This window comes from Falco punctatus, assembly GCF_963210335.1.
Source record: "Falco punctatus genome assembly, chromosome: 5".
In the NCBI taxonomy this organism is placed as follows: Eukaryota; Metazoa; Chordata; class Aves; order Falconiformes; family Falconidae; genus Falco; species Falco punctatus.
In genome coordinates this window covers 46,107,420-46,133,570 of record NC_137584.1, presented here as the reverse complement: position 1 = coordinate 46,133,570, position 26,151 = coordinate 46,107,420, and the positions used below count along the sequence as shown (strand labels likewise).

General features: G+C 38.4%; 1 protein-coding gene across 4 annotated transcripts in view; it reads right to left on the bottom strand.

Annotated features, from left to right (window-relative positions):
- MTHFD1L (methylenetetrahydrofolate dehydrogenase (NADP+ dependent) 1 like) overlaps positions 1-26,151 on the bottom strand; it is a 156,895-nt gene that overhangs the window by 80,256 nt on the left and 50,488 nt on the right. For all 4 annotated transcript variants that reach the window (XM_080389690.1, XM_080389691.1, XM_080389689.1 and 1 more), the window contains 3 exons: positions 25,169-25,309; positions 16,875-16,943; positions 9,944-10,055 (listed from right to left, as the gene is read on the bottom strand). In XM_080389690.1, coding sequence (XP_080245816.1) covers positions 9,944-10,055; positions 16,875-16,943; positions 25,169-25,309 — 322 coding nt within the window. The remainder of the gene's footprint in view (positions 1-9,943; positions 10,056-16,874; positions 16,944-25,168; positions 25,310-26,151) is intronic.

The window sequence follows — 26,151 nt, the reverse complement described above, 5'->3', positions numbered from 1 at the left end:
AATCTTTCTACAGTAACTATAATGTGAAAACATGTCATCATTGTGGCCTTCAGGAAAAAAAAAAACTTGCTACAGCAACACATAGGAATGTGTTAGCAAGGCTAGGAGAAAATGATGATTACATACAAGAGAGGAGAATAGGTAGCCATGGTAGGAGAACTGTGGGACAAGAGAGGACCATCCCGAGGGCTCTCACTCACTATTTGCTAAACAACCTCAGCAGAAAGACTGAGGAACACCTATGGAGGTATACTGGCAATGCCGAAGTTTGAAAGCATCGCCACCGTGGAGAGGAACTAGGATGTCACACAGGAAAAAGCTGTTGTGGTGTTTAGGAAGAAATGAAGAGAAACAGAATGAAAGTATAATCAGCAAACAGGTATTGCCACTGGAGCTTAATGACAAAAATCTGACCTGCAATTTGGGAACTTCATACTTGCAAACATTAGAAAAGTGCCTGGGAGCCTAGCAGTATCAAGCCATTCACAGAATGAATGATGTATGGAAAATGAGAGGAAAAAAAAAAAAGTGACTGATCTGAGGATAAAGGTAAGAGTGACTTTGCAGAACTCTGTGCATGCAACTATGTTGAAGAAAGCAAACACTGTAAGAGATGCATAAACTAAACAAGCAGATAGGCTGTGTTAAAGGAATGGCAAGCCTAGCACTAATTATAGATTAGAAAAGCTGTGCTTGTTAGTATAAAAATTATCACCTGAGAAAGAGAACACTAAGCTGGAACAACAGTATTACAGAGCAAGATTAAATGAGTCCAAATTGGCCATGGAAACCCAGATAGCTTACCAACAGTAGCAGCAAGAGTTAAAAATCCTAGCTAGTTTCAAACTGGAGCTCAGTCCCTTTATGAAGGAGATCATCTGATATGCTTGTCAGATAAAGCAGGGAACTCAGCTAAATGGCTGATGATTTATAATCACATGTTCTTTTATTCCTGTAAATTGCCCCTCATCATTCTGGGTATCAACAGCAGATTCGGGAATGTACATTTGCAAATACATTTTGTAGTGAAGGAATGCTAAGTGAATTTCTAACGCTTTGTAGATGTATTTTTCCTTTAAAGGGAAGAAGTTAAAATCTCACTACAGAACAGTCCATATTTTATATATATATATTTTTATATAATATATATCCCAAATAAATGGTAGCTTTTCAGAATAGGATCACCTCTCTTATTGGGCAAAACACCACTTTTTTATGACAAGTGTAATATTAGACAGACATAATTCAATAGTTCATGATCAATATCAGCTTTCAGTTTTGAGTTTAGCTTTGCATAATTTACAAGCTCTCAAATTAATTCACCTCTGAAATACAGTGACATATGATACCAAGATCAATGCTAGAATGTTTCCTGACACATAAAAACATTGCGGACAGCTATCTTCCACCCAGTGCTCCTTATGAAGTTTTATTTTGCAATGTACCCTAAAGATCAGAACTGTCAGAAGAAAAAGTTCCAAGAGATCTGCAGTGAAAATGTGGAGTCACTTAGAACTTTCTCAAGGACTCTGAACACACACAAGATAAAAAAAAAAAAGTTTGATTCTCATTTGGCAGAATAATTCATAAATTACTTCAAGACTGTTTTAAGCATTTTCTGCAATAGAAAACCATTTATATCGTCACCTGACTTTCAGTGGCAGCAATCCATAAGCAAGGGATGCATGATTTGCACCCAGATTATTTGTGACAAGGCAATAAGTAAGCCCAGCTTTCAGGAACTCTGACTTCCTGCCAGTGAAGGAAAATGTGTTGTGCTACATCTCAGCTCTGAAAACTTTCCAGCCTACGGGTAAGAAAATTTGCTAAGATTTTAAAAGCAAAGGAGAAAAAGGGAATATTTTTTTGTTTCCACTTTACAACACATGAAAGAAATGGTATTTACTTTTACCTCAGCAATGTGAAGAAAGAAATAAAAAGGGCACCTGGGATGTGAATGGCATCACCATTCACATGAATGGCAAAGATTCACAGATCTAACAGTAATTTTGCAATTTGAGGTACCGCTGGGCCTTGTACAATTAGCCCATGATTTTAAGATCCTTGCAGCAATACAGACTAACAGAGTATCACCTTCCTTCACTGCACCCCACTGCCACAGCTGCACTAAGCACAGCTGCCTGAGCAGCTGCACTATGAATGTGATCACAGAAAACACTGTAAAGTTTTGGACATCCCTTATCTCGTTTATAGCACACACTTTTAAGAGTAGGCCAGTAACACCTACGTTGGTAATGCTGTCAACCACCTTGTCATGAAACCTTAGTCTTGCTTTAACTCTTAGACTAACAAAAAACACATTGGTTCAAAGAGCAAAATATTGGAACATACTTGCATTATATTTTGTGTCTTGTGAAAATAAGGTGTGAAGAAGTCAGAGATGAAATAACACAAGCTAGAAAGACACTGGACAGAATCGTAAAGCTCTCTGGAGGCTCACTGTACGGAACTCCCTTCTAGTGGCATCAAAGAACAAAATAATTTAAAAATAAATCCCCAAACTCAACATTTAAATGTAACAATATCGCAAGTACTACTGATGCCAAAATAAGTTTAGCTGAAATATTTGGGCTTTATTTCCTTTTTTGGAAAAAGACTACTACTAAGAAAATAGTTTTAAGTGTCTTGTGATATTATTAAAACAATCTACTGAAGATTATTCACTTAGTGTATTAAATACATACAATTTTTATAAGGTGGTTTATAAACCTGGTACACAATGTCTCTTCTGAGAGTATGTAAAACGGATACCCTATGAAGTAAAACTTTGTATGTACTGAAAGATAGTTAGAGCAGCTAGCATCATTAGTTTATTCTAACAAGGGTACCAGCACAATAAAAAGAATGAATTACTTAGCTTATAAAAATTTACTGCTTCTACTTGAGTTTATACCATTAAAAATGTGTGACAAATTCTTTCCAATTACACCAAGTGTACCAACTAAAGAAAGAAACAGAAAGTGAAGTTTTCTTTAGAAAGGCACCAACAGCTTGCAATAAGCCTCCTATTGTCGCCTGATTCGACACCAGGAAAGACAAAGTCATAGTCAACCTTGCTTAGCATAGCATGCTCAGCATTGAACGGGACACACTTACTATGAGTAGGAAAGAAAGCAATAGCCAAACATATAGTCCAAGCCTGCAAAACAAACTTCAGAAGGACTTTGGTTTAGGATTCCAAAAACATGTTCATACTTCGCTTGTCTTCTGATTTACAACATCCCTTCTCCTCAGCTAAAACACCTTCAAGGGATTAAAGAGATGGATGGGGCAATCTGCCAAGTTGTTTATTGCAATAATTTCTGACACACTGACAAATATGATTCAGGAAAGCTCATTTCTCTTCCTCATTCATCCTTTAAGCCTTCAAAACACCTCTTGGGCAGCCTGTATTCACTGACTAAAAAACCTAATAGTTCATCTGATCTGTTCACCTGAACAGAGTATTAAGAAACAATCTAACTGATGCAGAACAGGAACTCATTCAAAGGTAAGTATTTTGTTGCTTTATGCCAACACAGGAGGAGGAGTAAGCGGCAGAGATGTGACACAGAAAGCCCTGATGATGTTAAATATGTTAAGCCTCAGAAATTATTACCTCTTCCTGAGTCAAGGACCAGACTCATCACAAGGAGTGATTAGCTGCATTCCGTGTTGATAAAGTACCATAATTTCCCTGTCCTTTTTTTGGTTTACTGATATCTCATTTCCCTTAACAAGGCTGCCTGCATACGTGCTCAGAGGAGCGAAAAACGATTGCAAAACACTTTGCCCTCATGGTGTGCCTGAAGGATGACAAGTTAGTATGTGTTCCATAGTCTAGTCTCCTCCATTTCTGGGTGCAATTCAAGACACATCTCTCTAAACAAACCTTTGTCCCTAGCAAGACATTTGAGACACCAGCAACTAGAATAAATTTCATCTTACTGATGCTTCTTCGCACTCAGTCTTCTGCTCTTCCCGACATTGAGACGTGACTCCTGAAACCTACAGAACCTCTCACCATTTGTTTACTTGCAAACTACACCGGAATTTTTTTTCCCCCTTGGAAACTATCACAAAAAAAAGAAAACTGCTAGGTGAGCAGGATGGCAATACTACTGTGATAAAGGTACACTTTCCTGTGCATTGCCAGCTGCCTGTCAGCAGGCACTTGTCACCTCTTGCCCTTTGAGTAAATAGCAAGTCCTTCTAGGACAAGGACTTTATTTTTTGTTCCGCATACATGCAGTGCTTGTGACTGGGACTCTTAACTGGCAGCAGCTACAGTGTGGTTGAACCCATACACCGTTTCCCAAATCTTTGAGAAGTAATGTGTGTGCACACATGTGTGTTTAAGAACACCCAAACCTCTGTTTTGTGAAATGTTTCTTTCCTATGCTGCAGCATCTTATCTGGCAAAATATCATCAAGAACACTTGTTTCCTTGAATCTTTGGAGTTTAAATCAAATGTTTTACATATACACCATACATTGTGTTGGTCCGGACATGAGACTTTGCTGTCAGAGAAACAAATACAATAATTCTTTGTTCACTTAAGGCAATCACTCTAACCTCGACATCCAGAAATGTTCGTGTTTTTAAAAACTGTCATGACACTTCTGAAACAAAGAAAATCTTCCTCAAAGTAATGGTGGGAAACCATGGAGGAAAGAAAGATGAGGCTCAAAGGTCGTTTCAGAAGAGGGCTTTCAGTAAACCAAAATACACTCCCTTGAACCATGAAATAAGAACACAAGCACTAAGAGAAATTTGTGCAAAATTAAAGATTTACAGAAGTGGCAAATTTATCCTCAGGGCTATCAATAAAAACTTCAGTTGCAATTAACATCAGGTGTGACCTTCAGTATTAACCAGCTTCCATGGCTCAGCCATGAGTTTGGCATTCCTACATCAGAGGACAGCGATGAAGAACAAAGGTGGAATGAAAGAGGATAGCACCATAAACCAAAACAGAACAACCCCCCCCAAAATAAACAATTGCCTAAATACAGATAAAGATATATTTCCCCACTCAGTGATGCCACAGGACTCAGCCTAAACACCAAGCTCCTTTCCCCACCACTGCTGAGATGTCAGCTGCCCTTGCCATGGAACAATTAAGGTGAGCCATAAGCAAGTGATGTAGAATCAGTTAAACAGGCCAGTTTAGGCAACCTTTCATACGAAAGGAAAATGAAATGTCAGAAACAGAACTGCGGCTGCCACCAGAGGGGCTAAAGAGATGTGTGCCAGACCAAAAAGCTCCGATAGCAATTGTGAAGATGAGTACATTCAACGTACCGCAGCGCACCACTTCCCAGGCCACTGGCGCCTGGCTCAGCTGCCCCGCAGCACACAAGCCACTTGCTGGAGCAGGGGCTGCCTGTATCCTGCAGCCGCCCAACGGGCCACGCTTGCTCACAGCAAGGATGGGGACAATTTGCAGGGAAACAGGCCCGAAGCAGTAAAAGGCTGAGAAGACAAGTGCAAGTCACTCAGTGCTAGCTGAGATACTGCACTAAAAGTTCCGTGGCAAAACTGGTACCAAGAACTCACAATTAGAGCAAAAAGACTGAGTTGTCAGTACATAGCAAGAAGGCTCAGGGAAGAGGGAATGGACAAGCTGAACTGGAAGGCTTAGGCTATCTCAGACTTAGTGAGGGCCTGTGATTCACTTTGATACTTGAAACTGAAGCAGGGAATGCCCTCAATTAGGGAGAGTTCACAACAGGACTCAACAGTTAATTTGTTTTTTTTTAAAACTAGACTGTCTACATCATTAACTAACACTACTCAAAAGGCACAGCATGCTGCAATTTCAGCTGCAGAGCAAGCAGAGAAACAGGCAATGCAGGCCAGAGGGAGAAAGTAAGGTTTAAATATAAATTAAAAAAGAACATTTTCAGAGGATACTTTTTTTTTCTTGGCCATGGCACACGGTCACACAAACAGTGGGATCTACACAACAGATTGGTTTTTCACTGCTGGCTGTCCCAACTCACCCTCCCCTGCACCAGCTCCAGTGTTTTTGTGACTCTGGCCTGAACTGCTTATGTGTTAAGTCAGCAGAAAACTAAGCCAACAAAAAGGGCAATAGGTTTCTGCTGGGATGTCACGCAAAAACAGTTGAGCACAGGCTGAAAAAGGAGACAGGCTTAGCTTCTCCAGTAATGCAGGCTCAGTCTGGTTAGTTACTGTGGATGCACAGTAGCTTTACTGGCACTTTAAAGTTCCAAATGAATCTATATTATAAATATTTATTTCAGCAAAACCACCATCTTATGTGGCATTAACTCATCTTCCCCCTGTCACACATATAACTGTTTGCCCAGGAACTGCCTGTGAGAGGAAGGAAGAGGTTGGGGTTTTTTTGTAGTTGTTTTCAATCAAGACCAACTTTCCAGTTTAGTTTATTATGTGGCTCTATGAACAGGTGTGCTGGCAAAAGTAAGGGATTGCACAGGAGTGGGAACAGGCAGCTGGAGGAAGGAGGCTGCTTAAACCATACAGAAAATAAAATGTGTCTATATTTGTAGAACTGTGGTGCAAATTCAGGCCTTGCTATTCTCCTTAGTACTGTCTACACACTTAACAGGAGGTTCTGCTCTACAATAACCATGGCTTAAGTAAAAAAAAAAGATAAACATATAAAAAATATATAAACCAATAAATACATAAATTATATCATCATCCTGTCTTACAGTGAGTAAGCTAGCATACATAAAGATATTTATTCCACTATACAGGAAATTAATTGCAGACCCTGTCACAGATTTCTTATGTTCCTGCTTTGGATGCAGCTGCACAAGGCTGAGAGCCAAATTCATAGCTCGTGGTCCCCAAAATGCCTCTCCCAGCCACGCAGTTCTGCCACTTACCTTACACTACTTCCAGCACCTCTTGGAATCTTTCATGAGCTTATGCAACTAACCTATATGCCAAAACATGTACTCCAGTCATTCATAGAAGAGTCTGATGAATGCCAGATCCAATGCAAGGAAAGAATGAACTGCACGAGAACAGTGACAAAAGAGAAACGCCAAGCAGTGAAAATTTTTACTTTTAGCAACAATGAGTAACTAACTTGTTCAGCTAGTCACAGAACTGCAGCATAGCTGCCCTGTACTCCTGCTACCTGAATTGACTTTCCCCACTGAGTTGCAACGGCTGTATGGGGTTCAGGCACACACCACACTGAGCAGAATGCACTGGAGTTTCTTGTTAACTGCTTTGCTGAGTAGCTTCACAAGGCACTGGGCACTCTGTCTGTATGGACGTGACCTCAGTGTCGACTGATGCACAATTCGTAGCTGTCACTTTATACTTCAGTTGTGTAGGGTAGGCTAGGACAGCATTTAATAAACCAGCCAGTGCTACATGGAAGTCTCTGCCCATGTGCTCTGACTAGTTACCAGAAACAATGTGTTTTTTTAAACCATAAAGCTTACAGTAATTACAACCATCAAAACAACCATTTACACTTGCAACTACCTGCAAAGTTTATTTAAGTAGGCTGCTCTAGGAACTACTGCTTTTAAGAATCTAACAAGGATCTAAAAGTCATGCTGAAGTTCTTTGCTCAGCAGAGCGAAGGCACTCTCATTTTGAAGCCAGTTCCATGGGGATTTATGTTCTGTAGAAAAAAATCTGAACAAGAGCCTTTAGCTGGCAGCACATAAAGGTTTTCCTCTATTGCAGCTACACTGCTTTGTCTCCCAACAGAGAAACTGGGGCCAAAGATGAACACTGCAAAAAAGGTAGATAAGACCAAAAAAAGCATTAAATGCTCTCAGTGTCCAAAGGAAGCACTGAATGGAGGGGAATCCAAAATCAAGGCGATACTTTTTGGATCAAAAACCTGGATCAAGACTCAAGATTTCCACCAACATACTTCCGTTTAGATAATACATAACAGACTTCCCACTTGCAAAGGTTGCTTACTAGAGAAACAAAGTCACTTTACCCAGCCTATGAAAAATGTTAGCTACCCTAAATGCTTTTGCTCTTTATTCCACAAAGCCATAGAACAACAAACATGGCTTAATGAAATACCTATTCTATTATCATTAAATAAATGTATTCAGAATGCAAAATGTTCTTACTTTGAATGGATGTTTGATTATTAGAGGGAAATGAACAGACTCTTTAGCTGTACAACAGTAACACTGGAGAAAACTCTTTTCCTTGACATGATGACACATTTTAAAAAGGAAACACAAACATTTAACACTTGCCCAGACTACCTTGAAAACCTCATGTTTCACCATCTTAACTGCAATGCTTTATTTTTTCACACAAGTCAGCATTACCCTAGTTACTCTTACCTAAACATGAGAAGTGAGAGCAGAATATTGAATCAAACTTTTCCCAAGAATGCTCTTGTTAACAAAATATTACATGCAAATGTCCAACAATCTTTGCAAATTATATGGAAAGAGAAGGGCAGAGGTTAGCAAAACTGACTCTAGGAACTAATAGTGTTAATAATACCCTAACAAGGATGTAAAAATCTTTGTGTGCACTTTGCTGCTCCATTAAAAAAAAAAACAAAACAACAAAAGATGGAGAACATTCCTTCTAGGCACAGAATGCTTAGGGAGATCAGAAACAGACTTCTATAAAGATGAACAAGAAAAAATGAGAAAACCGAGAATCAATAACTATTCTTTAAAAAGAAACCCTCAAGATAACAGAATACAGATAAACAGAATGTCTACCTGTTCAACCATTTTTTTGCCGTCATTCAGTGACGTACTACTTCTTTTTGTTAAAGTCAGTATGATCTACAACAGGTTGCAATCCTTCATTTTTTATTGATATTAATTTTTGTTACTTTATAAGATTTCTGTAAGAAGATATCCCTCTATCTTTTTGTTCACTAGTCAACAACTTTGTGTAAGAAACCTTTCTATTCTCTTTGTGTAAATATATGTTGATTTGTATCATAACAAAAAGTATATACATTCTATAACAATGCTAACTCCCCCCCCATCCTTTCTACAATTACCATTGAATTTAAATAGAAACAGTACTTTCAAGTAATTTCTCTATGTGATTTACAGCAATACGTAGGTATGACACAAGCATATACTGACAAGTTTCTCTGCTAGTTTAAGGGCACTAGCACATCATGTTTCACATTACTGCGCCTCTTCAAGAGCATTGTTCCACAGGTACTAAGTTCAACTTCAGGATTAACATAAACCAAGCTGGGTATTCAGGACACAGAAAAGAACAGCTGCAGCAGTGCAAAGGCATTACTACTGCAAAGTAGCAATGCCCCTTTCATTTTATTACTTCTAAAATTTAAACACCCCCAACAATTTTTATAAAAACTAGTTCACCATTCAGCCAAAAGTTTATTTTGCCTGCAACCATAACAGTAAGCTCTACGCATCTATTGTTGCTTGTGGAAGCTGAATTCTTAATGTAAAAATTAAATTTTTTTGCCTCATGGTGAGGTTTTACAATGCAGCTGCACCAACCTAATGGCTCACTGCCACCAAACTAAGGCAAGCTTACTCTTTCTTCTGCACCCTTCCCACTGCTGTTCCTCTGCACTGGCTCAGGGACATCTGACCCCTGATTTGGCTGTTTGCTGAATCGGCAGAGGAACAATTCAGCAGGGAAAGGGAATGGTCTCTGTAAGTTTATCAAGAGAGGTCAGATGCGTACTAAACAAGGAACTACAGGACACCTCTTTCATTGCAGTCCAGCCATTTAACTGGCTCAGCCACCTTGTGGAATCTCAAACATGGTGACAGGAACACTTGAGACAAAGGGCAGGGTGAGAGAGGTTTTTCCACATCCACTTTAAGATTATTATTAATATTAGCATAAAATTAACATTCTTTTTATTACTATTTTATCACTTCATTAACATCACTGCTTGCCAACTTACCAACAAGCGGTAATATAATAAACAGAATAATTACTTACCTACAAATCCTTTCTCTCCAACTAATTTAAGGGCAATTTTATCTGCCAAAACAGAAGAATTTCCATGTGCAATGTTAGCAAAAGGTCCAGCGTGAACAAATACTGGTGTTCCCTGAATGATAAAAAACCCCAATATTAATTTAATAGACAAGTGTTGTGGTTTAACCCCAGCCAGTAACTAAGCCCCACCGAGCCACTCACACATATTTCCCATGTCAGTATGGAGGACAGAACTAAAAGAGTAAAGTGAGAAAACTTACAGGTTGAGACAAAGACAATTTAATAGGTAAAGCAAAAGCCACACATGCAAGCAAAGCAAAATAAGGAATTCATCACTTCCCATCGGCAGCCATCCCCAAGAAAGCCGGGCTCCATCATGCATAATGGTTACTTGTGAAGAAAAACACCATGAAGTCCAAATGTCCCCCCCTTCCTCCTTCTTCCCCTGGCTTTATATGCTGAGCATGGTGTCATATGGTATGGAATAACACTTTGGTCAATTGGGCTCAGCTGTCCCGAATGTGTCCCCTCCCAACTTCTTGTGCACCCCCAGCCTACTTGCTGGTGGGGTGCTGTGAGGAGCAGAAAAAACCTTGACTCTGTGTAAGTACTGCTCAGCAGTAACTAAAACATCCTAGTTTTATCAACATTGTTTTCAGCAGAAACCCAAAACATAGCCCCATACTAGCTACTATGAAGAAAATAAACTCTATCCAAGCCAAAACCAGTACAAAAGGTAAGAACATAAGCTCAATACTCTTGCAGACTAATCAAGATGCTATATAAATCAAAGCACAGATAGCAAGTAAGGGCCATTAGATAATTTAGGGGCTGTCAGTACATCTCAGGTGCTCGAGACTTCATTCATTTACAGGCCTAGATGTCAGAACCTGCTTCATTCATAGATAGGTAATGGCCAGCAGTGCAACTTGGTAACTTACACAGCTCACCCAACCTTGTACTAATATTTCATATTTCTACTGCCCTAACACTGTGGCATGCTGTTCTGGCACATGTACTACAATCAGCACTAAGCGCCTTGCTGCAGACAGTACACAAATAATAGCCCAAGTCCTGCCATGCTCCATCCCTTACTGCTCCTGTTTTCCTCATTGACTGTAATTGCCACCCCTGTGCAGGCAAAGTAGCAAGTGGAAGCAACGAGGGACTAGAGTCAACGGTTAAGGAGATGGAGACAGCACGGGACATGGCTGGCATGCAGCGGGGATACTGATACAACAGAAAAAGCATTTGCTGCTGGCAAGCACCTGGGAGCCCCAGATGCAGAGCCGAATTCCCCTACGCTAGACACTCTGCAAATACACTAGGAAGTCACACTCTGTAGCACGGACCAACCTAAAACAGCAAAGGGATAGGCAAATGAACTAGGTACAGGGAAATTGGTCAGATAGCAAGTAATTCTCATCTTCCCTGTTACTTTTTTGGCAGGCATCCCAAGGAAAGGAGAGATTAGAAAATTAGCATCTACAGAAAGGGATTAGGACTAGGCAAAATAATATTAACTGCTGTCTTTTCTCCAACTCAGAATACACAATCAGAGAGAAAGATGTAATTTCAGCTGTCTTACTATCAAATACTTAAGGAAACAAATCCCTGTTGTTGTGTTAATGCTTTTAAATATGCCCAGCTGGTTAAAGAAAAAATAGGTAGACACCTTCAGATTATCTCCATCAGTGTTCACACATTCCGTACTACGAGCCACTGCCAACCCTCAAAATTTCAGGCAAGCTACTGGGCAATCTTCCTCAATTTTTGACCAGAAGCACCAATTAAGGAGGACAGCATTCCGTGGATCAGCTGCAGGCCACATCCAACAGCCCCATGAACCATAACTCAGAAACTATTAACCATATAATAAAACCTAGTTGTGTGTGCCCCCTTCCCCCACTAGTTGTCTTCAGAAAACAACCTACATAGACAACGCATGTTCATGTTTTCCATAAAACACCAAAACAATTAGATTACAGTAGTGAAATATTTGTTACTATAGAAAACAGATTTTCCTGTTTCAGTAACACTGAACACAAATCATATACAAAACATCAACAAAAAGTATCTGTTTTTATTCCTTCCTTTAGAAGTAATTATACATAATTAAATGTTTTCTTCAGAGCAAAGACAAGTAACTTCTTTAGCCACTGACACATTAAACTTCAGGTTTACTCTAATAAAATGGGGGATATATGTATATATTTTTAAAATTAGGAAAGAAAAGGGAGACTATGCACACATATGGGCAGGGAATACTGTCCAAAACCTACACAATTAACCTACAACCCAAAGACAACTCTGCCTCATACATGTTAGAGAAGAAACAGGAGCATAAGAAGTAAATACATCAGAAATCATGCCCTGTAACCAGTGGAATTACGTAGATTATTATAACACACTGACTTCATAGTGTCTACTTAGGATTATTTTTTTTCTTGTTTTCTATCTGCTAATGGCCCCATACAGTAATACTAATTGTGATTTTACATAGTTATGTAAAAATTTATCTTGAACTACGTAGACCTTCCAAGTTTCTAATATTTGGGCATCAGTCTAACTGGAGGTGCTTCACAAAATAAAAGATTATCCAAAACAGCTTGTAACTCATACAAAATAAAATGCAAACCACTTCACCAACCCAAGTTTAAGTTTTACTTCTACTTTAATCCAGTAACTACCCATCTATCATTCAAATAAATGAGAGTGCAGTTTCCAGCTACCAGATTCAAATCCACAGGATTTATTCTGATTTGTGTTATTACTCACTAAGTTTAATTTAACTCCTCCAAGTCCTTAATTTCTTGTGGCAAGCAATTACAGGGCTGCTCTCATTAGAGCCCAGCCCAGACATGGGCAGATGCGATGCACAGGAGCACAACCACAGCTGCTGAGAGGGCAGCCCAGCTCATACTGTGGCAGCTATGCAGAGAGGGGGCCAGGAGGCTCTCCCACAACATTCCCTGTGCACTTGTGCTTCCAAGAGTTCATCCACACAACATGTATAGGAAGGAAATTTGGACTGTGGGAATATCAGTAGTCAAGAGGCCCCCTGCCACTAACTTGAAATCCAAACACACAACGAAACCACTGGTATGGACAGATGCTCCCCTGCAGCTCTGAAATCCACCAGAAGAAAAAGGAGGAGTTATTTGAATAGTGTTGGTTGTTTTTTTTTTTTTCACAAGGGCAATCCTGGAATAAAAATATAGTCTAGGCACTGAATTCCAGCAGGATCTCCGGAGCCTTAGGCACACCCTGGAACAGGGACAACAATGTCTTCTCAGGCCAGCTTCAGTGACTCTGTGCCAACCCATCTGTCCCACTCTGCAGAGTGCCACTTATTTTCATTACACTCTTAATAAACTATATGAAGAAACACAGTGGCACAGGGATGCATTCTGCTGACTGTTTTCAGTACAGGAAATTTTATTCTCCAAATTTTAGTAAAAGAAAATAAACCCAGAATGTCAATAAATATCTGAAGTTAACTGGCCGCTAGAAGGATATTTATAATACTTATTACCACCCTCCCCTCATCTTTACTGTGAGTGGCACTTTACATGTAACACGAGCAGACTGTCCCAGAGAAGCCAGCCTGCAACTACAAAGAGTTGTCTCCTAGAGCAGCTGCTCTGTTACGCACAGTATAAATAAATGCTAAACATTAAGGGAGCAGTTCATGAAGGAACCAATCTGTCATGACAAACATGGATAAACACTATGAAATCATTATGTACATTTCAAACAAGTATTCTCAACCCTACAGCATTGGATACAAATTCTTCCAAAGCCTGCAGTAATTGTAGGTGGTGTCCCCCACGTTCCCATTTTGAGATTTTACTGTCATTCCTGCATATAAAACACTGTCAATCACTAACACTTTGAGGTGGCATTTCTGGTGACAGAGTAACAGGGTTGTGACGGAAATCTACCTACCAAGAAACCTCTTTAAAACCCAGCAAATTAAAACACACACATCAATTCACATATGAAAAAAAAAGCACTGACACAAGTTGCCACTTCAGTTCCATGCAGGACTGGCATTTGGACATTTTTGATTTACAAACTTCTAAACCTCTCCTCCACACAGATGCCTATATAAAGCTGGTGCAAAACTACGGAGTAGGTTACCCTTCTCCCCTTCCACAGGCCCTGGCAAGCACCTCCTCAGACCTCCACAGCTTAACACAATACCCACCTACAGGCTCTTGGCCTGATCACAGAGGAGTGCAGCTATCTCTGCAATGGCTACTTTCAGCTGCTGCTACCCACAGCCACTACCACTTACAAATTATGTCAAATTAACTGTCAGTATCAGCTGAAAGTCATCCAGAAGATCTGCTCCCCCTCCTCTGGCAGTCCTTTTGCCATTCCCCAAAACCAAAGTTATGTGGAAGACCTGCCTTGATGAACAGTTTCATCCTACTTGCAGGACGGGTCCACAGCACTGTCTGAGTTGCATTTCTGTTCTCTATAATTGTATCTCTCTGTTCTTCCACCTGTGTGCTGTAGGATCATTTCCGATATTACTGTTGTCAAGTCATAGTGCTGTTGCTAAAGGTCTTTACACTTACATGGAGAACTACTTCTCCCTGAAGGGGTTAGGGTTATGTTGCCCAGTTCCTGCAGAAAGGCTCTTTGGAAACTTAAGAGGTCCCTCTTCTTTTGGATGCTGCTTACTAGGATTATTTCAAGTGTAATTTAGGCTTCAGTTCTCCTCATTTCTGGTTTGCATGAAGACTTGCAATTCACACACTCATCAGAAATATGTCATAGCAGAAGAGACGTTATTACATCCACCACCTCAGAGTATGCTAGGATTATCTTGGCTTAAAACCTGCCATGCTGGAAGGCTATAAAGTCATAGATGGATCACTGCTACCTTCAAGTGTGCAGGCTGAAATATCTTCCTTGTTCCCCTCCCTCCGCTTTTCTGGAAAAACTGAAGCTATTAAAATTAGCACCCCTTAAAGCTATTCACATGATTAATTAAAAATAATGAAAGGTATTTATTGATGAAATGGGACATGACACAAGCTTGAGGCTCAAGAACATCAACAACAGCATGGGCAGTAACCAGAGTAGGCCATTGCATGTCTGTACAAGAGCAATGACACAGCCCAAGGGGCATACATAGCCAAAGCACAGCACTATTTTGGAAAACATTTAGATAAGCTGGAGATTTCCATTTCTGGATAGGTGACTCATATAGTCTGCAAACCAACAGGTATTCAAAGGGTGACAAAAGTTCATCTTTGAGACCCAAATGGCAGAAGTGGAGCATGAAGCAGTCTTCTGAGCTGCTTTAGTTTGTTGTTTTAAAAATAACTTTGTAAGAATTTCTGGGAAAAGGATCCTTGGTTACTGTGGTCAGGGTCCTCCTAACAAGCAATAGAGTTTGATGAAAGCTGGCAGATGTTTCAGCCATAGCATAGATTAGACTAGAAAAGAATACCACATAAAAGGCAGGAATTTTATTGCATAGAAATGTGAATATAAAGAAATGCAGAGTGAAAAAATAAAAGCATGCAAGTCCCAGAACCAAATGCCTATCAATCAAAAGAATCTCTTTCGACATTTATAATTGTCTTTTAGAATACTACAACAAAACCATGTTATTTTCTAACAGTTATGCAAAGTGCAGATGGAATGAAGCAGACTAAACACTCAGAATCAAAACTACCTTATCACTGATGTTTAATGCATACATACAATGTTATCCAAGTGGTGATTTAATACACAGTTCTGGCGGTGACATTCTTGATCCTACGTGACCTCCAGTTTCTGCTATTGGATGTTATATTAAACTCTGACACACACATATATTTTTCATATAGCCACATGGAAAGACAGACGTTCTTTGTAGGAGAAAATAATTAAGATGGCTATAGTAAAATAACATAGACAAATTCTATTTTTATAGTATTTCCTGAGAGTAGGAAGTGGTCCCCATCCAAACTCAAAAGCAAAAAGGTAGTTATCACTTTGACATGCTGTAGATAATGAGACATTTTTTCCAACCGGGGATTGCGCTGGTATCTTTCTACATTCTTCAGCTTTTTACCATATCAGAAATTGTTGTGAAATATTCCAGCTATGTAATTTGGATGGTCAAACTTTTAATATACATCAATTTTTCTCCCAATGTATTTGTTTTCAAAACTGCTTCATTATTTCCCCATTTTTCTTCCTCCCTCTCGCCATGAATATTGCTCATCATCCCGCTTACTATTGAAAAGGCAATACTAGACTGCCCAGACACCAAGTCAGGTTGTACTAATTCTGCACTCTCTGAATTGCTGGAAGAAAGCTCAGCAGGGTAAGTGTAAAATATTCCTCTCATAGGCCAGCAAAGCTTCATTTAGTCCCTGAAGGCACTATGGCAGGATAGGGTGGCTGGGAGCCGCCTCTTCAAAAAGCATGAACTGGCAAAAGGATCCCCCTGTGTTTGTTAATGGCATAAACTATAATACAGACTAGAATGGCCTTAGCAAAGCATCTACTTTCAACTCAACATGCTGGGCTGTGGGAATCATCCATATAAAGGAAATACATAAAAATATAACTTCCCTAGAAGAGCAAGATGGGAAACAGAAGGAATTCTATGAATCGGAAGCCCAACCTGCCTCCCAATGTGCTTAGAAGTTGTTCAACAGCGCACTGCAGCTTGTTTGCAGCACTAGGCAAAATTATGACTAAAGCCAGAGTCTCAAAGGAAGGAAAAAACCCACCAAAAAGGTCTAAATGCAGATAGAGCTGATTAGTTAACATACACAAATGAACAATTGCTAAAATGCCTTTATGGATTTGACCCTGGCTTGAAGCTTGAAACTTAAGCACAGTCGCTGGAGAGAAGCATAACCGGCCCAATATGGAATGTGAAAGCTGGAGAAGGGCAGGCATCATAAGCCATACTCACCTCTAATGTCTGCATTAGTGTGGGCTTAATTGCATCTTTCATCAAAACTGTCAAAGCACCTGTTACTCCCTAAAAAACAAGAGTCCACATTTTAAGGAAGTCAATTCTAAAGTGCAATATTTCTGAGTTAGACTTAAGCTTACAGTTAAAATACAGAAAAAACCTTACAGTTCAAAGGAGAAAAAGAAAATGTGCTTATAAATCATAATGGATAAGCAGTGTTACAGAAAGAATTTATTTAGGTGTTACCTCAAGACTTCTAACATACTGTAATTACAGAGTGTGCCAGAAATACTAATGATCTTGTTCTGTATACATTTAAAAGGCAGTAGGTAAATATTGTTCCCATTTTATGGAGAGACCAGAAACAGAGCTATTAAGTTATCACCATGAGGATGTTCATGGGAACAAAAGATAAAGCAGAAGCAAAGGCCACGGAGACCTGAGAAATAAGGCAATAACTTACTAAATCTGCCTAAATAAAAGACAGATGTATTTCTTTCATGACAGAATCAATAGCATGAATCAATAACTAGCAACAACCAGACAGGGTATTTTTCAAAACTTGTACAAATATACATAACAGACAGGCTGAAAGCAGCCACAGTGTTGACTAGGGATAGATAAGGAATACATCACAAGATTAAGTTAGAGGTGCCTTACTGTGATGATGAGAGGGGAAAAGAGAGCCGAGTAGATTGCTGCATTTTAGATGTGAAAATCTTACTCCCTAAAAATTTTGCTGGATATTAACTCTAAATTTCACACTGACTGATTTTAAAATAAAAGAAAGTCATGACCACCCATCTACACCAAAATTCAACACCCAGTTTAGAAAAAAATGGCTATAGAGTGTGTACATCACTATCAGACTACATGTAGAGTGCTATCTAGAAACCACAAGCATATTACTCTTAAATTACTCTGATTTTGAGAAGATGTGTTTTGTTTTGAAAGAACTAGATCACGGGTTAAAAAAATGCAGTAGTGTTATAAGGAGTGGCTCATAGACTTGCCAGAGAACACAAAAAGTGTTGGGTTTTTTTTTTTTTGTATTGAAAAGAAACATTAAACCCAAATAAAAACACTAGCTGCTGTAAATGTTTAAAATGAAGGTTGAAAAACATGGATATATTATCTAGGTAGCCTAGTAAGAGCTGAACAACAATGTTCAAATAAAGAAAAGCAATTAAAGTAGCACCTGTATAATTCTCAACACAGCTTCTTCCAACTAACCTAAAATTTGAACAATCAAACTCTGTGTGAAAATTTTAATGATAAAGAGATCAGAGACATGGAAGTATATGGTGATTACATAAACACAGTATTTTATACAAATTGAAGTTTTTCTTTTCTGAACATTACATCTGAACATAGACTTCAGATGAAAATGAAGCAGAATATTTGGCCTCAGATAAGAATGAATTGAAACCAAAATAGTAAAACTGTTTTCTACTGAAGCATAGCAAGTGTTTCCTTGGAGGAAAGTGAAGGAGAGGAGAAAAAGGAGGGAAAGATGTTTCTTCACTCTGCATTTTGTAAACTCCCACTATCTACAAATCCCAATAGACCCAGAATACATAATATGAGAAACTGGTAACAAAACAGTGAGGTTTGCCTCTTCTGAACTAGCAAAAAGTAATTTCTGTTTCTTAATATGTTAATTTTAGAAAAAAAGGATCAAAATGCAAGGAAATGCCAGCACACCAGCTCTCTGTCAGAACGAGTGAAGCTCCATCACTTCTAAAGAAGCAGCCTGATGCTATATTGTACATATAGCCAACTACTCATTTAAATTCAAAGCTGAGGGCCTCAATACAAGGAAAAGGAAAAACATGTTAAAAAGAGAAACGTAACTGGTTTTGCTTTTCACTCCCACAGGCTCCTTAATTGCTATAGATTGTTTTAATTAGTAAGATTATAAATTACTTGTTTTAGATAAAAAACTTAAAAATGCAGAACAAATCTCAACAATGTTTCATAACTGTTCATTTCATCAGTATCCCATAAAATTTTTGCTGCTAGAATAAAATGTAACCTCAATAGTTTACCTATAAATGAGTTTTCTTTTTAGGACCATGTAAAAATAACTGCCACAGCTATTGCCTTTGATTTCTTGTATTTTAGTAATTTGTAAAAGTTTTTCTAAAGTGGGTATATTTCTTAAGTTATTAAATTTGTATCTGCTCAATATAACAATTTGTTTTATAAAACTGGTTTGATTCACTTCCAGATCTGAAGCACTTTTAAATAAAACAGTAAATAGACCAACTCCAGTTCTAACAATTTAAAATGAAATGGAACAAATTTTAATCCTAGCAATTTCTCCATTAAAAGCCTGTTTTCAATCCTAATTTACCAAAACGAATATATACTTTTTCCTGTTGATCACCGTGCAGAATTTAAATTCACTTTAAAAAACCAGTGTGCAATATACTTATTGACTAGATCTATAAGCCTGTTTTTTTCCTGCTGTTTCATCAATTCAGCAGACAGCTAAGACAGAATTTCTTACACCACAAACAATGTTCTTCCCCTCCCACCCCCAGCTGAAGGAAATGATGTTCACCACTATTTGCTAGCATCACAAAACTATGACAGTTAGAGAAGTTGTTCATCTGTCTCACCGAAAGCTGAGCCATGTACACACACAAGTCAGGATTTTACAGGTAATACAAATATCTGAAGGAAAAGGTTAGTTGATTTTACGTTTTCTTCCTGTATCTCAGTTTTTCCATCGTCATATAGCATAAGCTATTCATCACTATGCTAAAAGAGAAACAGCTGCTGCTAATTTTCAGTGCATGAACACTGAGATAGTTTACAATCTTACAATCTTGTAAAAACCAACTGTAATAGTTATTCAGCTTTCTAGAGGAAGAAAGCCAAAAGGAAAACTTTACATCAGATCTTCCAACTGGTCAACAGCAAGGTTAACTACCTGAGCAGCCGCAGATCAGCCCTAAGGCTCTTCTTGGGAAAATTGCCTAAGGACTGACAAGCATTAACCCGTGTCAACTGTAGCCATCTGATTAGGGCATCTGTTGTCTACTTCATGCTAGCTGAGACCACCAGCTCATTCAAAGTAAGCATGCAAACAGCTATTTGCTGACCCAAGCCACGCTGACTGGAAAGGCAGCCCCCAGATAATAATGGCTCAAATCCTCTCTCCTTTGCTTTCTGATAGTTTTTCACCAATCTGATAAAATTGTGAAGCAAAACCCCCAAATACTTCCTATGCATTTTAACTTTTGGGGAAATTTCATCCATATTAGACATGCATTCTGGACATAACAGCTTACTGTATCTGAACCTGAAAACCAAGAAAAAAAGATGCAAAGACTCCAATTAACACACATCAAGCCTACTTGTTTTCCATGGTTCTTAAACAGCTTTGTTGTCAACAACAGTCCTAAAAACAATAAAGTTTTCATATCTACCTGACATGATTCTGTCAGAATAAAGTTTTCATTCCTTCATATTCCCAATCCTCCAAGCAGCTAGTAAACAATTCCCACAGCTCACTCAAAGTCCTGGATCTGATTCTCAAAGCTATTTAAGGAATCAGTTTCCTATTTCCAATTCAGAGAAGGTAGATAAATTTTTTATAAAAGAATTACAGGCTTGGACATTACACACCAATTAAGTGTGTGAGAGCCCAAGGATCATTAGCTTTCCACTAATTCACTGTCAGAAGAAAGAAGTAGGACTCCAATTCAAATGTATATGGACACCCAACTCTCCTGGGTTCCTTTCTGGAACTGATCCTAAGTACTTCTGAAAATAATACCCCTTCCATCTATCCAACAGCTGTCAGGGCAGGTATGCTCCCCAGGACAGCACAGACCATAGAGCACAAAATAAATTACACACATGACACAGAAAAGGCAAACTTAGATGAAAAACCAACATGCTTTCAAAGCAACTTCCAGTGGAGCGGCCTCTGAAGTCTATCAAGAGTGGAAATGAAAGGCAGCGTTAGATGACAATGAAGGTGATTAAAAGTAACTACTGTGAAATGAATAAGGGTTACATAGACTGAAGGGCAGAGAAAACCCCTTTTCTTCATAAGAAAAATAATGAAGTACTTGTAACTTCCCTTCATAGTTTCTAACAAAATGATAATATTTTTCTGCAGTATCAGTTCTGAAAAAAACCTAAATCCTAAACCATATGCCAAGAAGAACTGCAACTACTTTGTTAAAAGTGAAGTATGTACACAATGTTTCTGATGTACCAGAGAACGAAATATATTCAGCTGACAGATCATTTATAAAAGTAAATAGGAAGCTATTTTTTTTGGCCCTGGAACTATTGAAATCTAACAGTATGGCACAGAAAGTAAGCTGAGAAGTCTTATTTAAAAAGATAGTGACATATCTATTTAATAATTTTCATAGCTGCTGAAATACTGATCTAGGGCATGCATACCCATTTAGATTTGCATAAAAATATGGCATGTGTCTATCAGAATACTACTACACTGTAAAAGCCAAAAAGCAATTAAGTCTTCAAAATACTGTACAATGAGCACCACATTTTGGCAAAGACTTCTATATGCTCCATTACAGAGGATAGATATTTAATCCATTACTCTTGTGGAAGGAGTCTTCTCAGTTAATGAAATATTAAATTTATCTTTTTTCTATTTCTCCTAGCCTGCCTCTGCATCTGGTTTATATCTAACAATGTGTACTTTAGGTTTTACTATTGTATTATTATAAATATATTGCATATAAAGCAAAAATTAAGAGCAGTTGTATTTTTGTGAAGTATACTGTGTGTTCATCTGGAAACAAATCACAGAGAAGGGTTTAGTGGTTTTGGTTCGCATAGATTCCAGTGAACTAAAGACTACTGTCAAACATTTAAGCTTGCATAAATTCAATCTGGGTAGTATACATAAAACATGAACCCCAGTATTTTTTTTAAAGTGACAGGTAGGACTAACCACCACCCATTATTCAGGTTGTGTGGAACTTCCCATGGTAAAGCTGCCTTCAGTTCTTTAGGCTAAAATGTTCCATATCAAGTGGCTATGATAGATTCAAGTTTTTAAACTTGATTTTAGTTTATGAAAATTTAAGTCAAAATGCTTGAACTGTTCTTGGATTGAAAGCATTTGAAAACCTTTTATATTGTCCTTCCTATGTTCAGTTGTCTTAAGATCTTCCTTTTCTGAGCTATTAAAGCTTTACTTCCTCTCTAACTCTGACCTCAAAGGAAGATGAAAATTCAGGAGGAGAATGGCTTCACACCAAACCTCTTACCACATCTGAAAATTTGCTCAAGATAAAAACCTTGGGAAAATGAAAATTATAGTTCAGAGATAGTCATGAGTGAATGCTTAGCTTCGCCTCATCCTGCCCAGAAAGCTTTAGCCACGATGTGCGGTGGGCTTACAGCCTACGGTGTAACAACTCTATCTACAGGCTGCACCAGGCTGGACCAGCTCTGCATCTGGACACCTTGACCACAAGCAAAGATCTCTTCTGGATCCTACAGGAATACTTTTCTAACACGCACAAGAAAGAGATACAACCTGTGCAGTCTAAATGAAAAGGGGTCAAAAGATGAGCTTACAGAAGAATAGTAACAACAAAGGCAGCACAAGCAGCAGGGGAAAGAGTAGATATTGCATTTAAAGTCTAGAAACAGTAGGTTTAGTTGCAAGCTGTTCAAACAGGCTGACCAACCACCTGCGGGAAGAAAACAGAAACAGAGATGAAATGCTATCTGATAGAATTGAAATTTATCTTCTTTGTACACATGAGTTATTATACATCTCCTGCTATTGCTTCCAGAGGATTCAACTTTATAGAATATACTTTCACAAGTGTGGTGCAGCTATTCATAAGCTCTCTCACCTTGTACAAAGTAAGCGGTATTGTATTTGATAAAGAAATCTTAGTAAGAAAACCACTAATTTCCTTTTAGATATTTCTTAAATCCTAACACCTGACATCTGACTTCTTCACCAATATTAGTAAGTCTGTTCCTGTTTTCAGAAAAGAAACTGGCACACACAAAAATCAATCTCAAAAGTACTGACCAATTTTGGATGCTCAACCTGAGACAACACAAAATCATTTCTTCTGGTTCATAGTTCTTGATTGTGTTTCACTCCTTCCATAGATTTCAGCTGTTTAGATCCTGGGTATCAAGCCATACTGAGGAATGCATAACTCCTCATGTATTGTAAGAATCAGTTTGTACAGACACAGCACCACACATAAGCTCTGTGAAAAACACAGGAATATAATTCAACTCTCCAAAAAGACACTTTTCTGCCTTAACCATGAAATCATCTTCCTATTCTTCCCACTGTTCTCATCCTCATTTGTAACACACTCCACAACAAAGGAGGTAGGAGTTTCTGCACTTATGACATGCACCCAAGTCCTCCCTGTGCCTGGTATGGAGAACCTGCAGAAGAAAAAGAATGCAGCAGCAGAGCTGCAGATGGTCATAATATATATGCCCAACACTGTGATACATTTTTTTCTGGGCAGTTCTGTTGTATCATACAGAACACTGCTTTAAAGAAGAGCTAGAAACATATGTTCAGTGCAAGTGACACTATCAAATGATTGAGACACTAAGTATAGGAAAAGTTTAAAAAAGAAAATGTTTAAAAGAAGGGCAAAGAAAACAGAATTAGCAATGAATATCTTGCTAAGCGCTACCTTCATTAGGGACATAGTGGTAAAATTGAAAGTTCTTTGTGCACTGTTCATAATTTCAGCCCTAACATTATAGTTCCACAGAGCAAATATAGATGAGACGGACTATGGAAAAGTGACTGCTTTCATTGATCAAGCTGATTAGCATTAAGTGGTTGAAGACAGGTTAAATATTTTTCAATATTAATACATGAAAGTACCTTCATACAAAAGTAGCATCAAGATTAAAATTATGTATTTGAATTCTGACATTTAATTATTTTTCAGTTTTTGCATATGCATTATAAGGTATCTCATTCCTCACTCCCTTCCATTTGGCCAAGACAAAGTTATGCAATTGAAAAGGAAAATCAAAACTTCAACAGCTAGAATATTAAATGCAGTTCTTCATGCCTCCTGCACAATAAGTAGTTGATTTTCTTCAAATTTTAAGGATGACTGCACTTTGAAATTTTGGTACCTTTATCTTAATTTCAATCGTAAATCCAGGCAAGCTAGATACTATGTTTTAATTTCCTTATTAAACTGGAATCCATTAAAGCTGTGAATGTATTCCTGGCTTGTGGATTTGCCATCTCTGCTGACAAGGGAGGACACTGGTTCCTTTGCTTATTCTAAAAACGCAGTAAGTTTGTGCAGATGTCCACATAAAAAGGGACAAACAGGAAAAAACACACATAGTCTGTGTGACACAGGCTGTCGTTGCCAGCAGAGTGGCATGCAAGCATGGCTCCAAGACATGTCACTTGCTATAAGGATATATTTACATGACAAAAAAGCATAAAAGCAAAGCATTATCACTTTTCTTGTGTTTAGGGTGTGCTGTCCATCTGCAATGTACAAACTTAATTTGGCAATTAGGCTTCAGAATTCAAGTAATGTAATGTTACAGTAAACTAGTGTCAATCACAGTGAGCCTACTCCTGGCATACAGCTGGATTGCAAGGGTCAACTGGTAGCTTCTCGCTGCACCAGAACCTGCCATACAGAAACATGTGTGAGCTTCCAGCCACTGTTTTGACTCACAGCCTGGTTATAAGGGCTAGACTTTGATAGAAAGGAAGAATATACTGACTTCTTTCAGAAGCTGAAGTAGGGAATGAGGAAACAGCAACTAATGAAGGTAAGGAAGAAAAAATATTAATGATGTGAAGAGATTACCCTGTTCCAAGCACTATTAGCAACCTATGAATTAAGAATAGCTTGTTTCCATTTTGATTTAGTGTTATGTAAGCATTCATGTGGTAACTATGTTGTAACATCTGAGCACACTTCACAATTACAGTAGCAAACATTACTAGCTCTCTCAATCAGGAGCCCACACTCTGATTCCCTCTGGTACCAAATTTGTTTGCCGTAAGAATTGCAGAAAACTATCAAAGTAGGTTATGGAGACCAGAGACCTCCTGAACTAGATGTTACCAGAGAGCTGGAGAAATTAGTTTTATATTTTGTTTTCATTGTGAACAAGTTTTGGCCCAGAAGATCTTTCTTTGATATCTGACTGTGCTGTTCAAAGCAAAATCCTTGGCATGCACCTGCCTTTTTAATGCTTCAAGAGGCAAAACAAACACATCAGAAGTTATCCCAGGTCTACAGCACAGAACATACCAAATCCTCTGCTGTTAGGGGTTTTCCTTTCTTGTCATTAGCCACCACCATTTTCCCCAGTCTCTCCTTCATATCTTGAAGGCTGGTGGTAAGTGCCAGGATGGCCATAATTTCACTTGCAACAGCAATATCGAACTGGGCCTGTAAAATAGAAATGAGAATCATGAACCAAATCAAAATCAGGTCAAATACTCACAAGGAATCATCAGGAATAGACTCAGGAAAGACAGATTTCACACTGGAATTTAAACAAGTTCTGAATTGTAACTTACAGCTTTTGAGATCACTCAGACTAGAGTAACTTCAAACACTTTGTTTATTTTCCCTCATTAATGTTCTCTGTTACACTTCATTTACTTGGGGACCACTCTTGCAGAGTGCTTAGCCCATTGGCTCACATTATCCTTTGCAGAAGCTCCCTGAAGGACCAAGAATTTTTTTCTGTGGCAAAAAAATTAAAATCACCACATGTGTTTTGAGCTTTACTGGCATGAGCACAGCAATGTGTTTTGTTTTGTTTCATTTTTTTTCCTGTAATGCTCTCCAAAAGTTTTTATTCTGTTTCAAAAACATTCTTGTTACATTTGATCATTCTGCTACATAAACTCAAAATTTAAGAGTCTACGCTGCTAGCTCTTGTGCTTGACCTATGCCAATGTAAAATACATCTTTGTGTTCCCCCCCCTTTTTTTTTTTAAATTAACAAATATATAAGTTTAAAAACCCCAATAATTATATGTGGCACCAGTTCTATTGCTCTTGTAGGAACACATCCATACTGTGCAGTATTTTTCAGCACAACATAAGCTGTGGTCCCTACTTTTTTTTAAGAGCTTGCAGTATATGTTAGCAGTATTTGTACTAATTTACTATTAGTAAAGCCCAGGCCATGGGCTATCAGAATGTAAACAAAGAAAGGCAAAGTCACCAGTGTATTATGTGAGAGGAAAACAGTGTTGGGAGTGAACAAGAACTGCAGCGTC